At 34.5% G+C, this 16,864-nt stretch overlaps 1 protein-coding gene across 2 annotated transcripts in view; it reads left to right on the plus strand.

Moving 5' to 3' along the window:
* The window catches only part of Mef2 (myocyte enhancing factor 2), a gene marked incomplete at its 5' end in the record, with an annotated part of 86,757 nt that overhangs the window by 66,406 nt on the left and 3,487 nt on the right, over window positions 1-16,864 (plus strand). The window contains 6 exon segments of one of the 2 annotated variants that reach the window (NM_001043440.1): window positions 4,218-4,366; window positions 8,254-8,391; window positions 12,005-12,070; window positions 13,345-13,645; window positions 14,115-14,350; window positions 14,914-15,035. In NM_001043440.1, the coding sequence (NP_001036905.1) occupies window positions 4,313-4,366; window positions 8,254-8,391; window positions 12,005-12,070; window positions 13,345-13,645; window positions 14,115-14,350; window positions 14,914-15,035 (917 nt within the window). 2 annotated transcript variants of the gene reach the window in all.

A 16,864-nucleotide genomic window follows, 5' to 3' on the forward strand; every position in this document is an offset into this window, starting at 1 on the left:
CGCCACCCACCTTGAGATATATTAAGTTCTAAGGTCTCAAGTATAATTACAACGGCTTGCCCACTCTTCAAACCCGCAAAATTATAATTTGCGTAATTACTGGTGGTAGGACCTCTTGTGGGTCCGCGCGGGTAGGTATCACCACTCTGCCTATTTCTGCCGTGAAGCAGTAATGCGTTTCGGTTTGAAGGGTGGGGCAGCCGTTGTAACTATACTTGAGACCTTAGAACTTATATCTCAAGGTGGGTGGCGCATTTACGTTGTAGATGTCTATGGGTTCCAGTAACCACTTAACACCAGGTGGGCTGTGAGCTCGTCCGCCCATCTAAGCAATAAAAAAATAAAAAAGTAGAGGGGGAAGAAGTCGACCGAAGAAGACATGGATGGAGTGTGTGAATGACCATATGAGAGAGAAAGGAGTGAGTGTTGAGCTGATGGCTGATAGAAGAGAATGGAAGAGAAAAATTTGCTGTGTCGACACCGCCTAATGACATAAGGTGAAGAAAAAGAAAATTGCATTTTCTATAAAGTATAAAAAATCAATTTACTGCAGTAAATTTACTACTGCAATTAGCAATTTACTACTACAATTTACTGCAGTAAAAAAGTTCCACTGTCACCTGATACTTTTTTCTTAGTTTCTTCAATAAACTGAAACTATTTGTTCGAATTCACGGCTTAAGGTTTAAAAGGAATAGGGCTCGTTGTCCTATTTGTGATTTGCGTGTTTAAAATCTAAAAATCATCAGTGAATGTAGAATTGCGAGTAAAACACCGAACACAATTTTAATGCATCAAAATTTAAACACCTTTCTATTGTTTCATTATTAAAATGAAGCCTGGAAATAACATTTATCGTTGTAACATCACAATAACATAGCGATACGAAAAATTAATCTTTTATTTCAGTAACATTATAGTTCGATCGATGTATAACAATTCCGTTTTAATTGCGTATTCGCTGCAATTACTAATAGCATTAATTTAAGTGCACGAATCAAGCTTCAGTGCCTCCTGAAATGCGAGCGATCGCGAGTCGCGCAACAGTAACAAATTTCAAATCTGTAAAAACATTCTTTATCGCTATTATAATAAATTTCAATTCTAATGAACATTAAAAACAAAAATCATTAACTTATTCCTGAAAGTAGTACAGTGCGGAATTTGCTTCAGTGTTAATTTAATTTGATACATCCTATTTTTTAATATTTCATTTGAATTATCATTAAATAAAAGCAGCTAAATCAATTGGTTTCATGAACAAAGATAATCTAATCACCTGTTTGATCGAACGGTAAAAATTAACGTGCTCTCTCCTTTTATAACAATACTTAGTTATATTGATTCGCAAATAGATTCAGTTTTGTTCCCTCAAGACTTTTTTTTTTCACTTTCACGATAAGGGATACAAAAAAATATCTTCAATATAAAAGTCAAGTATTCACTGAATTACTTTTTAAGTCCTGCATGTTTCAAAACCATAGATTTGGTTAAATAGAATTACTATTTATTCTTTATTTACGGATTAAAATTAATAACCGATACAATACACATAAAATTTAATCTTGTTGTTCACGTTAAATATTTACAACTTTAGTTGACTCGTAAAATAGATTAAGCACTCTAGCAGAACACTAACGCTTAAAAATCAATGAATATTTAGATTTCTATTTGGATTTATCATTCCTTTTTTTTGCAATGAAAACAAATTAAAAGTTAACGATAATTTGAATCAGTAATCATTCATCTCGAGATACCGGTCCTGGCCGTGTTGAATGTGAGCTACTTTAAATAATGTTTTATTTGAACTGATATTATAATTAGAATATATTACTTTGCATTAATTTCGAACTAACATCACATAAAGAGACGAAACAGCTTCTAAATTTGGGCTGTACGTTTTATTTTTGATTAATAAGGAGCAAAATCTTGTTTCATTTTTATTATACCGTAATGTACATACCGTTAAATTTATCTATAAGTGCTCATGATTAACCGGTGTTTTGACATTGTTAATAGCTATGTGTTTTAAGTAATTTCTCCATCTTCATGTCATCGAAGGCAGACAATGCTAGTCGTCTGATTTGTTTTTAAATGATTTAAATGATAAAATTTGGTTATAAATGTTTACGATTACTAATGGCCAAACTTGTCACTTGCGGTAAAGATTCCTTTAAATACTCTATAGAAAAAAAAACATCAATGTGTATGTATGCAGTGTCACCAGCAGGGATGAATTCTTGAGGAATTTCTCAGTATAAATAGGAAAGAGGACCTCTAGATCTAGAGCAGGGATTCCCAAAGGGGTAGATATCTCGTGCACTTAACTGATAACTTAACCAATACCAATTTTTTTTAATTGGTATGTATTTTGTATCAATAGCAAAAAAAACAAAATAAAAATTTTAAAGCACTTTGACTCTAGTGGTTCGAGGCTTTAAGGTATCAGTTGTTTTTAGAAAAAGGGTCTCCTGCTAAAAGATAGTTTGGAAACCGCTGATCTAGAGGCTCCAAACGTTCCGTGAGATCAAGACTCGATAATCCAAATACCTACTTTGGTATGGATTAAAAAGAAAGCGGCTATTATTTAGGAACCCGACCCAGAGATGGCAGCAATTCTTCACCCGAAGCCAAACCTATGCTTTATAGAGCATAAGTATTTGATGAAGCGTGAAGTGTCGCATCGACCTATGTACTTAAATTAGTAGGTGAAGGTTACGTTTAAGCCACTCTTCTCCCAGCGTAAGAAAATAATAAAAAATAGTAATAAGACTATCTATGTATGTATTATGTTTTAATCGTCAAAATCTTACAGCAACTACCTGCACTAGAGTGGTCGTGATGAGGTATATAATAAAAATATTTATTTTGATTTGATTAATTCATTATATGTATATACAGTCAAATGAAAGATGAAATACTATAAAAAATTCGTGACAAATATTACAAGGTCTTCTTGGGCAAAACTTAGATTCCCTTGCACTACGAGAAATAAGGGTCTATATAGATTCCAATAAACCAAATTTGATGGAACATCCTTTCGAAAGATTATTGTAAATTTTCTAATCGTTTAAAAACAATAATTCTGCAAAAAGGACTAACTAATAGGTCGGTGCAAGAGGCACCGATGTATTAGTTAGCAGACTCCAAATAAGTACAGTTAGTATAGTCAACATACCCATTTGTTGTAACAAAGCGATACGTCATGTGGATTAGCATAATGACCCCACTATCGGCCCACATAACCCCGTTTTTACCCAACACACTATTAACATTGATCTTTATTTTCCTGTTGAGAACATGTCAATACTCATCTCCTGTAAAATATTCTATTTTAAATGTGCACGCAACATTTGTATCATTTTAAATACTAGTTGTATTATAATTGTATTAAAAAATAATACTCCTATCGAATTTAGTTATTGACGATTGAATCTTCGATACGATTTACATAAATACGGAGTGTTGTTGTGACGTCATTATTATGTAATCATAGTAAGTAATGTTTCGAAATTGTTAGTCTCCTAATATCGCCCGTGTGAAACCCGCTCTTTACATCACTCGTTTGCTTTATCTAGTATCAATCGTCGATTCCATTTCCGTAAATAATCTTATTGACACGATATTGCCTTTAGTGTATTTCTTTTTTGTTGGATATTCTTTCTCATCTATATATTAATACGTGAAGCAAAAACTTTATATCCCTTTTTACGAAAATTGCGCGGACGAAGGAGTATGAAATTTTCCACACTTATAGAGAATATAGAGAAGAAGTGCACAATGCTAATATTTTTTTTAAATAATGCATAAAAGATACATTGGATCAATAAAGAAAACATTACACACACTACATACTATGTATCTGACGCACACAGGCATGCATACTATTTACTGTCAAACTTTTGTTCTTGACGTCTGTTGTCAAATTGAGAATAAATTAAATATTGTTTGTCTTTCTTAATATTCTTTATAGTGTAGTCTTAGCGAAATTTGTGATTATAGAAGTATAAAATACAATCATAATAGTGTACAAACTTAAAATTCCAATTAATTATAGTCGAATTTCGACTACTGCGGGACCTCTAGTTTTATTAAAAATGTCTATCAAGATTTATTATGAGTACGTCTTTTTTGTTGGATTTCTTCGAAATGTCGTTATTCTGTTCGAAACGATTCTGAATTGTTAACGTTTACGATATAATTTATTTTGTTTACAGATAACAGCTGTTGACGTCTGCAGTAGTAGCCAGCCTGCCGGCACTTTTTATTTTCGCCCCCGTTCCCTACATCCCCTTTCAAGATTGCTGCCACCATGGGTCGGAAGAAAATACAAATATCCCGGATTACGGACGAACGGAATCGGCAGGTTAGTTTTGAATCACAAAGTACTGTCTAATAATTTTAAAGGCTAATAAAATAATGTTTGTACGAAGATTATAAGTACTCAGTTACGAACTTCTAATATTTATTAGAGGTTCTAATACATTTTAAAGCTATGGAATTTTCCGTGAATTGTGAAGTTCTTAAAGCTCGAAAAAAAAAATATCTGGCATAGCGTTGTGGTATTATGAAATTTCTTTATGTATCCTTGATACTACATATGATATTTTAAACGTTAAAATTGTATTTTTTCCTTTTTAAATTCTTGAACGATCTAAAATTGTATGAAAACAGACGCATTACCTCTCAACACTACATATTTTATGGGAATGAAACGATCCAAAAAGTCTGATTAAACAGATGTGGTATATCAACGCTCCCACTGCAAAATATTATCGCAAAAGTACAACGACCGCACTCACTTGTAATTTATTAATTACACGATTACACAGCTCGGCCCTTGTCCAGTAAACTTAGGACTCTACAAATACCAATCTGGGAATTTCTTGGAAGCTAATATTTGTAATGTAAAGGTCGTAACGGGTCTCTGTAAACTGGTAATTTAACTGAAAGGCAGATTAATGACAGTTGCGAAGGTCAATTTAGTTTTTGAGCTTTGCCTGATGTAACTTTAGGTTTGCCGGAAGTTTCTTTGTTACTTCATCTACAAGTATTTCGTTGAAAAATGATGGTATAGTTAACAAAATCTATATATTAATACGTGAAGCAAAAACTTTGTATCCCTTTTTACGAAAATTACGCGGACGGAGGAGTATGAAATTTTCCACACTTATAGAGAGTATAGAGAAGAAGTGCACAACGCTAATATTTTTAAAAAAATAATGCATAAAAGATACATTAAATCAATACAGAAAACATTACACACACTACATACCATGTATTTGACGCACACACGCATGCATACTATTTATTGTCAAACTTTTGTTCTTGACGTCTGTGGTCAAATTGAGAATAGATTAAATATTGTTTGTCTTTATTAATAATTTTTTATAGTGTAGCCTTGGCGAAATTTGTGATTATAGAAGTATAAAATACAATCATAATAGTGTACAAACAATTCCAATTAATTATAGTCGAATTTCGACTACTGCGGGACCTCTAGTACAGATAAATATTCCGTGATTTTTTTAATAAAAAGGTACAATATAAGAAAAAATAAATCCATTTTTTACAAATATTTATTATTTGTAATAAATAAAAGACACGATAAATACCTACATGAAACTCAAGCAGTACGGAACTAATAATAATTAATTGGTTCTTGAGTTCCCATATGTAAAATCAATGAAAGGATTCAATGTAATCCAAAAGTCACGCATAAGGATGTTCAATTCAGTGCTCCAAAAGTTTGTTTGTGAAGTTCAGAGGAAGCCAGTAAAAGCCATTAATCCTTAGGCTGACTGCTTCTGTACAACTCTAATAGTTATCCAAACAGCTGTATAGGACGACTTTAGTTTTAAACTTTTGCTCCGGCTAAACTGAAACTAGAAAGCTTGTTGTTAGATAATTTCGCTTGAACTCAATAGAACTGGCCCGTGGTTAATATTAGATGAAAGTTATAATTGACTCATTTGAATGCCACTTAACTAAAAATAACATACTTTATAGTTTATATTATTATATTAATAGTTTATAAATTAACTTAGTTCAATTTGAAATCTTTTTTTTTTGTAATAGAAAACAAACGTGGCTATAAGAAAAGGGCAAACGTGATCGAGTTGAAACGTCAGCGCAAAAGTGGCCTAAGTTTACCATAGTTAGTATGGAGATAAAGACGTTCGAATTTACTTTACAATACTTCGTAAGCAAAAAAATACGGGCTAAAACGATGTTTACAAAGTAATCTATAATCTATGGATGAAACTAGGGATCGGCCGATTTTGCGTCAAAATTTATTATAAACTAGCGACCCGCCCTCGCTTCGCTTCGGAAACATTAAAACACACATGAAACCAAAAAAATAATATATTTTTTTTTTTTTTAAAAAGTAGCCTATGTTCATCAGGGACAATGTCGGCTTCTAATGGAAAAATAATTTTTCAAATCGGTCTAGTAGTTTCGGAGCCTATTCGAAACAAACAAACAAACAAATCTTTCCTCTTTATAATATTAGTATAGACTAGCTGACCCGGCAGACTTCGTAGTGCCTCAATCAATAAATAAATGACCTAAACTTCAATTAATTCCGAGTATTTTCATATTTATCTACCTTTTAAATCTTCTCTGGACTTCCACAAATAAATCAAGACCAAAATTAGCGAAATCGGTCCAGCCGTTCTCGAGTTTTAGCGAGACTAACGAACAGCAATTCATTTTTATATATATAGATTATAAAAATTCCTCGCTTCACGTCTCTTCACGGATTATTACCACCAACTCCGGGGCATAAAGGTGCTTTTGTTATAGTATGATCCAGAACCCTGGATAAAGCAATCGAATTGTTTCTTTATAACCTATCCGGGCTAGGAATCCCTTGAAAACACGGCTTTCACTAGTCATTACAATTACATGATTTTTTTATCAAGAATGAATGAATGAAGAATATGAAATTTAACACAAAATATTCACACTTCTGTAATTAACACTGATCGTTCGATTCAATTTAAAGGTTCGCCAAATGCTCGTAGAGAAATTAGCAGAAATATGTTTCTTAAATTGATGCGAAAATTTTATTAATTGTGTGGTTGTTATGCGGATTAAAAAAAATATTTCTTTGTATACTAAATATATTATCAGTAGTTTTATGTATTGGTATACTGATAAGGGATTCTATATTCAGATAATATATACATTATGTAAAAGGATTATCCTTTGAAACTGCTGAAATTAAATTATATACTAATAATTACAATCGTAAAGCATGATCATAGGAAAATACTCAATTTTATGAACAAGGAAAATTGCCTTAAATTAAAACAAACCCAATAAACAAATATCCAATAAATTTGCAATATGCATTCATTATGACGCATGACGAGTTCTACTTATTAGTTAGATCCAAACTATGACCCAATATTTGATCCAAACTAAGCCAAGTAAATGTCGTATATAATAATTATTGTCTATTATATACTGATAACGATGCTTCAACAAACTAAATAGCACTAAATCTAGACAATATTAATAAATGATGATCATAGTCCAACTGTACTAATCTTCCAAGCGCGACTGCATAAAAAATATGTTATAAAATTGGCCTTTTATATACTTATTTCCACTTTAATAAGTAACAAAGCTGATTAACGTTAAAACTAGAATACTGGTGCCCTCTTTGAGACATTAAGTAGAATTTGAATAACGGCTTTGCCATCAGACCGGAACGCATGCCTACTTCATGGCAGAAATAGGCAAGACACTGGAACCGACGCGCCTATAAACCCCAACTATAATTTAAATGAAAAACATATTCATATACTGAGCTCGACATGTCGTAGCAGTCAGTTTGTGGTCATTTCATATTTAGCAGACCAAAACAACTATCAAATAAATAGCCTAGCATTCTTTAATTTGCTTTAATTATATTCAATGCAAAAATACAATCGCATTTTATCATTACTATTGGGTTAACCATCAGAACCTATCTTTATATTCGAAAAGGCTAATTCTTCTTCTTCTTCGTCGCTTTCTTCATTACTGAAGGTCATGTTCCTGAAACTTGACCGTAGCCTGTCTCGTGAGCTATTTGCATCTCGTCCGGTCCTCAGCTTCTCGAATGGTAGTTGCGACTGGCAACCCAGTTAGAGCGGTTATTTGATCACACCAAGAGCTAGGTAATCGGCCGCGGTCTCTTTCCTTCTACTTTGCCTTAAGGCTTATAATACACCCTGTATTTATTTATTGATTTTATTCCAGGTTACTTTCAACAAACGTAAATTCGGCGTAATGAAGAAGGCGTATGAGTTGAGCGTGCTATGCGACTGTGAGATTGCACTCATCATATTCAGCTCCAACAACAAACTGTACCAATATGCAAGCACGGACATGGACAAGGTCAGTATTATTGATCACACCTTTATTTATTTTTTATTGCTCAGATGGTTGGACGAGCTCACAGCCCACCTGGTGTTAAGGGGTTACCGGAGCCCATACACATCTACAACGTAAATGCGCCACCCACCTCGAGATATAAGTTCTAAGGTCTCAGTATAGTTACAACGGCTGCCCCACTCTTCAAACCGAAACGCATTACAGTCAAACCTGGGTAAGTGAGAACTGGATAAGTGAGAAAACTCTATAAGTGAGAGTAATAGCCAGGACCCGTCATTTTAAGCTCCCAAAACCTCTATTAGCGAGAAACAGAAACCTCTGTAAGAGAGAGTCGTTTTTCCCTCATGGACCTCCGTAAGTGAGACTGCTACTTATCTATACCTCTATAAGCGACAGTCGAGCTTTATTTATCTATTATTAGGAGGAACAAATGACAAAATAAATTACAAATTTAACATCTGCTATTTTATGACTCTTTCTTAACTTTCGTGGAACTTCCTACCATTGTTTTAGTATTGTTTTCTCGTCAATATTAAACCTATTCTATTTCGTGGAACTAAATGACGTTGTTATTTTATCACATTCTTTTCAAATGGACACGTGTGCCTGTGTACCGTCCTGTTTGTCGGACTTACTCAATCGTTAATCAATTGCGAAAGAAAGTTCTGTTCTGGATCACGTCAAAACGGAAAATTAAAGTACTGTCATTAATTAGTGATAAACTTAAAATAGTGAATGCATCCGGAAAATCGCGAAATGAAATTCAGAGGGAGCATAAGCGAGAAACTCGGGTTAGTGAGAAACCTCTATAAGCGAGAATGAGATTGTGCTCCCTTGAACTCTCGCTTATCCAGGTTTGACTGTACTGCTTTACGGCAGAAATAAGCAGGGTGGTGGGACCTACCCGTACGGACTCACGAGAGGTCCTACCACCAGTAATTACGCAAATTATAATTTTGCGGGTTTCATTTCATGTCTTATTAGAAAAACTGGTATCTGCTTGCGGGATTCGAATACCGGCACGGTCGCATCGCTTAATACGAACGTAACAAGCGTCAAATCCCTTAGGCCACGATGTGTACACGAAATAATCCTCCACCTACCACCAGTATAGACCTTAATAAGCTTTCTCTTATTTCTGAGCTCACACCTCAACACCACAAACCACATCAACACCTCTTAATTTCCTATAATTAGAATTATGGAAATATATTTAATTACTGACAATTCCATGACAGCTACGACGAAAGTACGTTTCTAATTATGTTTACGATGCGCGAGAATTTCAGAAAACATCATGAGAACTTAATATTAAATTCCTTGCGTATTCTGAAAAATCAATTGTAATAAAAGTTCATATTTTAAGATAAATACGAAGTTTGCTCTGTTTTAAGTAATAATAAAGAGTATTCATTGAATGGTTGGGCAGAAGTTTTAACTATCGCAACAACAGTAGGAGGTGTCGATTTGCATATTTTTTCCATATTATCATTCACCAGCACCATACTAAGATTGTAGCTTGTATTCTTTTTGAGGGTCACTCTTTTTGCGATCAGTTTTCATGAAATTAAATTATTATTCATTTATGAGAAGGGATTTTATTTTTTATAGTCAACACAAAATACACAATTTAATTTCTATACAACATCCGTCAAATATTATAGGTTTATAGCTTTTGTAGATACGCGGACGTTGGATTTAATAATGGCGGTAAAAATATCTGATATCGCATTTATTGGACACCAACAATCTCGAGCAACTCTTTCTAGGTTGCCTTATACAACGATTCCTTCTGGAGAATCAAATAAAAATGAATATTCTCTAAGCATTAGTTTAACAGCTTAACTGTATTTATCACGTATTTCGATACAGCGTTTCCTACAATTGATTCACTGTACGTAGCAAAATAATTCGTGTGTTGCATTGCAAATGGTTTCCAGTGCTTCAACGCATTTAGAAACAATATAGGCATACGTAATTATAACGATTCTTGTGCACATTACGTACAAAGTTTTATCTGTATTCACGGAGTACATTTCCTTTTGTAGCACCACTTTTTTCATTATCATTAATTTGCTTCGGTTCCGTTGGCATCGAGCGTTGATAAAAAAATTAAACAAAAACTATACGAAATACGAGTTCGTTGTTGTCTTAAAATTAACAACGTTAGTAAAAAAAAATCAGCCGCTGTTTAGTGTTTCTAAATTCACCAACTCGCCATAAAATTATAAACGTATGCTTAATATAAAAAAAAAAAACCTTAAAATCACAAATTACAAATGAAATCACGAACCGAAACTGACACTGTAATGGGCGCGGTATAATAATTTAATTATGGCTCTATTTAAACACAAAATTAACCAAATTTATTTTAAAAAGTTTTTTTTATTAATTTTCTACATTTACGTACATAAATTAACAGATAAATAAGTCTAAAAATACTGGAGATAAGACAAAAATTAATGATAACATAAATCTGATCGAGCTTCGAAACATATTAATAAGTATAATGTGGACAAAAATAAAATTAATCAATTACGAATCACCAACACAGTTCACTATTATTGTTATATGATACTTTTAAATTTACTTTAAACAAATGCAAAACTTTTTCAAGTCGCGATAATAACGCCTCAATGTATAATAATAAATCATAATTACATTGTTACAATTTTGTTATCGTTTACACTTAAATTTCCAAGTAAATAATTAGCCCAAAAATTATAAAAATAAAACTAAACTACATTTGCGCTATAGTATTTTTTAAGGTTTACATGAATTCGACGGAATGCATGCTTAAGGTTTAATAACTCAAATTTTATTGTTATAATTAAAATATGAACTGACTTTTCAATAACACAAAGTTTATCAATCACGTTAATTTTAAAGTAAGACCCCTTGAATGCTGCTACTCACAATAAGATATAATATTGTAGATCAATTTATTACAATAATCATACTATTTAATCCAAAGATTGTCCAACCTTCAAACCGACGCGTCAACCAAAAATTCAACAAATCTACAAAAACAAAAATCTACACCTAGTATTTTTCACCTAATACTTCAATTCTATCGCCAATTTATACACTTTTATTACTGTAAGCTCCGATGAACACCAGTGTGCTTAGTACGAGTTTTTTAACGTTCTCGATAGCGTAAAAGTTAACTCCAATTTGTATGAAGTTGGTACGTTTGCCTACGTTTGCCGCTAGGAGCACTGTTCCAACTGCATACAAATTTGAGTTAACTTTTACGCTATCGAGAACTTTAAAAAACTCGCTCTAAGCTCACACAAATGGGCTCTAAACTGAAATCCAAAAGGTTTTTTTTTTATTGCTTAGATAGGTGGAAGAGCTCACAGCCCACCTGGTGTTAAATTGTTACTGGAGCCCATAGACATCTACAACATAAATGCGCCACCCACCTTGAGATAAGTTCTAAAGTCTCAGTATAGTTCAACGGCTGCCCCACCCTTCAAACCGAAACGCATTACTGCTTCACGGCAGAAATAGGCAGGGTGGTGGTACCTACCCGTGCAGACTCAGAAGACGTCCTACCACCAGTCAATTTATATTCCTTTCCTAAAATTAATCACTCTTCTGTCATCTTTCTCAGGTTCTGCTGAAATACACGGAATACAATGAACCGCACGAGTCCCTTACGAACCGCAACATCATCGAGGTACATTAAGTACGGCGTCATCTGTGTGCAGTGATCGCAATGCAATGTCCATGCAAAACTTGACTTATGTCATTAACAGCGTGCTTATGTACTTACACAAACCTAATGCATACGTTGTTGTTGTTCCTACTAAAACTCTCAATATAGATATTTGAAGTAATGCCGCCCTAATGGATAAAACGCTGCACTCAATTAGAGTAATCCGACTGTACAGAGATTCGAATCAATTAGAAATAAATGTGTTCTTAAAACTGAATCCCGAAGAATTTCCATTATAAATGGAAGTTTGTAAATTTGCGTTAATGCTGGTAGTAGGTGTCATTGTGAGGTCCCACTGTTAAGTCTCCTGCCAATCTGTGAGAATCTGATGTTTTAAGATGGGCGAAGACATTGATATTGTGACCAAGTTGTATTTCAAATCTGCTGCAATAATAAAAACCTGAAGAGATCCATTGATGTATTCCGAAATACGAATGTAATAGAAGATAGATGCTATAGATATCAGATTCCAAAAGTAGTAAAGAAGCATGTTCATTTCCTGTTTAAAAATGAAGTACAAAACACCAGACACCCAGTTTTATACAGTTTATGGCTGGACACCCCAAATATTTATGTTAGCTTCTCCTTGTACGAGCATGGGTTTTGTAAATATTTTTGTGTTTATTTGAATTAACCGTGCCTACCTGAGTCCGACTATTGATGAAGGCAAAGTCAGCGTTGCATCATTGCATTCGACACAACACACAAATGTACGCTAAATAAATTCACTTACCTACCTATATTATTATTATACTTTTGTAGATTTTGTCGAAAGCACTTTTTTGTTTTTGATTCTTTTTATTTTTTTTATTTACCCTTCGCTACATACTGAATTACAGACTAAACAAATTTGAGCCTTACTTCGAATCAAGAAAAAAAGATTCAAAGAATCTAATCTTTCTTAGAATATTTTTTTTCTTGATATCTCGGCACCTAGATTATATAAAGCTTTTGGATTAACTTTTTCATCAAGTCTTATACAAAAATATTTCTTTATATACTAAGTATACCTTGACGCTAATTTTGACTAGACTAGAATTTCGAATCATCAATATTGCCTCGAATGTCAAAAAACGAAAAGAAAGAGGCATTCTTTTCTAAATCCATATTTTGATAATTTAACGGTGTGTAATGAGGGTGTAATTAATCGTTTAATGCATGCGATATTAATCCAACATAGGAATTACCATTTTGGGTTGCCAAGCCACCTGAGCTGTTTCCGCTGACACTTACAGGCACTCACAAAGAAAGAGCACAAGAACGGAGTGATGTCGCCTGACAGCCCGGAAGCCGAACCCGAATACAACCTGACCCCCCGCACCGAAGCCAAGTACTCGAAGATCGACGAGGAATTCCAAATGATGATGCAAAGGAACCAGTTGAACGGGAGCCGCGTCGGCGTTGGCGTGACGGGAAGCAACTATAACCTACCGGTCAGCGTGCCTGTCGGGAACTACGATCAATCCTTACTCCAAGCTAGTCCACAAATGCATACCTCTATCAGTCCACGGCCATCGTCTTCGGAAACCGATTCAGGTGAATTACCTCATTGATTTCATTGGATCTACTGGGACGTATTGTTAATCTTCCGCCAGCCTTTGCTTGGCTTGGTTCTGTCTCTGGCATTGCTGACGTCCATGAGCAACACTAGCAACAGTAATCACTCACCACGGGCTTCAGGCTCGTCTGCCTTTTTTTTATTGCTTTGATGGGTGGACGAGCTCACGGCCCACCTGATCTTAAGTGGTCACCGGAGTCCATAGACATCTACAATGTAAATGTCGCCACCCACCTTGAGACATGGGTTTTAAGGTCTCCCTTTTAACAGTACAACGGCTGCTCCGCCCTTTTAACCGAAACGCATTACTACTTCACGGCAGAAACAGACATATAAAAGTAAATAAAAAAGAGCTAAATATCGAACGTTATTTTTGCGCATTTCTGCGCAAGAAATTCCGTGTACAGGAATATCACCTTTCACCCGTTTTATTGTTCTGAATTACAGTATACCCAAGCGGCGGAATGCTCGAAATGTCAAACGGATACCCAGGCTCCGCATCACCACTGGGGGCGGGATGTACCCCGTCGCCGTCCCCCGGCCCCGCTCCCTCTCCCCACCGACACCCGCACAAGTCCCATGCCCACGCTCCGCCACCGCACCACTCGCCCCGACACAACAACCTGCGCGTCGTTATACCTAGTTCAATGCCACCACCGCAAGATGACATATCATATGCAGAGGTAAAACATCAATATATCTAATTATATAGATATTAATAAAAACGAAAGTCTGTTTATCTTATTTTGAAACTTAATACGGTTGTTGGATGAATTCTAACATCTAAGTACGATGGCGTGCGATTAGTTTCAAGAAATGTTTGATTTTCATACAATTAGTAATAGTCACAACGGAGTGTGACTGATTTCACTAATACTTCATGATTTATAATCGACAAATAGTTAGATTAGTGCTACTACTCTATTATTAAAATGCAGTGCGCAAGTACCCATTTTACTAACAATGCATATGAAAAGTATTCTGGGACGAATTCCGATAATTCATTCTGCCAATTTCTGCCGCGATTACTTGCCAAAAAATATATATAATAGCCGTCTAGTACAATCAATATTTGTAATATAATTGTAATGTTTGGGACCTTCCGTAACCACTTAGTACGAAGCGAATCTTCTACTCAATGCTCTTCATTAAAAAAAACAAATTTAAAAAACACATCCAGCGGTTCTAAAACTGTTTTCAAATACCAGTTTATTTCCTTCTCCAACAATACTGTATTGTATTTCAGACACCACTAAGCTATTCACTCACCAACTTCGGACCACAGGACTTCAGTATGACCTCGGACATGGGAATCGGACTGACGTGGGGCGCTCACCAACTGCAGACGTTACAACACAACAGGTACATGTCTGTGCCCAATTTTGATTTTTGTATTTTTATAATTATAGTCTCGCCTAACATCATCATCCATATTTTGACGTGAAAACGTCTTATAGTTCGATGGAGCCGGCTGCACGCCCGAAAAACATGACTCGTGCGGCGTTACCTCGCTCTGAGGCGTTCCACGATCACGTGGCTAAACTGGCATTAAATTTCTCCAATTGACGACAATTTGACGACAACAAAGACGCGATCATGGAACGCCGTAGTCAATTCGAGTCTAATTTGAACATTGAAAACGTCATGACAGAAATTGAAGCGTCACGCGTCAATTCAATAGTGATTTCTATTTACCTCCTTCTCTATATCCATACAAAATATCTATCAAAAAAATAAAATTAAAATTTTCTTTTGAAAAATGAAACCATTCCATCGGTATTTTCTTATGACGTTGTCACGTTCAACTGTCGTCAGTAAACCGACTTTACAGAAAACCGATTTTTTAAATCAGCTTTCTTATTTCTTGTTACAATAATCTGTTGGCAGTCCGAAACCTCTATAAGATACAATGTAACATGCTTGTTCATTTTCAAGTATCATAATCCTCATATCGTTTTGTTTGTATGCAGTTTTCTATTATAACCGTACCTAATAACAGCGATCGATCATAAAGTCCTGGAACACTAACAGTGCTTTAAAAAATTAAAAATCGCATGCACTTTTAATTCATTAATTCATCATAATGTAAGTTGTTAAATAAAGTGAGAGATTACTGTGAATTTTTCTTATGTTTATACTTGAAATACCCCACGTCTCCCCACTTCTACAATCTTGTATATTTCTAGAGCTTTTGGATTAAAGGTAGACTTCGGGTGAGGTTTAATAATCTCAAAAAACCGCATAAAATCGTAATTCGCTCGATGCAATTCATATTCTTACGACACTTTATTTACTTCAATTTCAGAATTATATCTGTATGGATATCTTAGTAGCGAAAGTCAAAAAGTATACTATAAAAATACTGTGACCCTAGAACACTTTTCTCAGGTGGGTTCACTTAACACTAGGTGGGCCGTCATCCACTCATCTAAGCAACAACAAAAAAGTCACGTAGATGATTCGAAAATCACGTCTTTGCCTGATTGATAAAAATTCGAAACTTAAAAACGTAGTGTTGAAGAACGGTAACCACCCGTGACGATTCTCGGATAATAGTGAAGAAAAACATGTTCCACTCGAACAGAAGCAAATCGATTTCAACTTAATAGATTGATATAAAAAAATATGAATCGATTTTTTTTAAGTAAACGAGATAAAAAAAAATTAATGCGAAATGAGTTTGATGAATAAAAGAACGGGCGTGAACAATTTTAAGTCAATTAAGTAATGTCGAAAATTTAAGAAAATTAATAAGAATGTTAAGCTTCATATTATCTAAGTTTGCTTTTGAAAACTTTAAAAGCAAACCTAAAAAATAGCATTTTCAAATAGATAGCTACTGTGAATAAATAAAATTTCACTCAAAATAAGCGACAATAAAAAAATCCCAAAAACACCTTTATAATAGTTGATGAATAGATAATATAAAATAATGAATGTATAATTCATTAAATAAACGGTACAGATCATCATAATTAAGTCTCAGAAGAGAAGTAATTCTGGTGTCATCCACGGGGATTGACAACTATGAAGTACTCTACGAAATACTGGTTTTGTACCTCAAGACCAATGTTCCAATTGTACTCATACCGAAAATAACTATGTAACTATACTTGAGACCTTACAACTTATATCTCAAGGTGGGTGGCGCATTTACGTCGTAAATGTCTATCGGCTCCAGTAACCACTTAACACCA

The sequence above is a fragment of the Bombyx mori genome, chromosome 5 (genome assembly GCF_030269925.1).
Source record: "Bombyx mori chromosome 5, ASM3026992v2".
Lineage (NCBI taxonomy): Eukaryota > Metazoa > Arthropoda > Insecta > Lepidoptera > Bombycidae > Bombyx > Bombyx mori.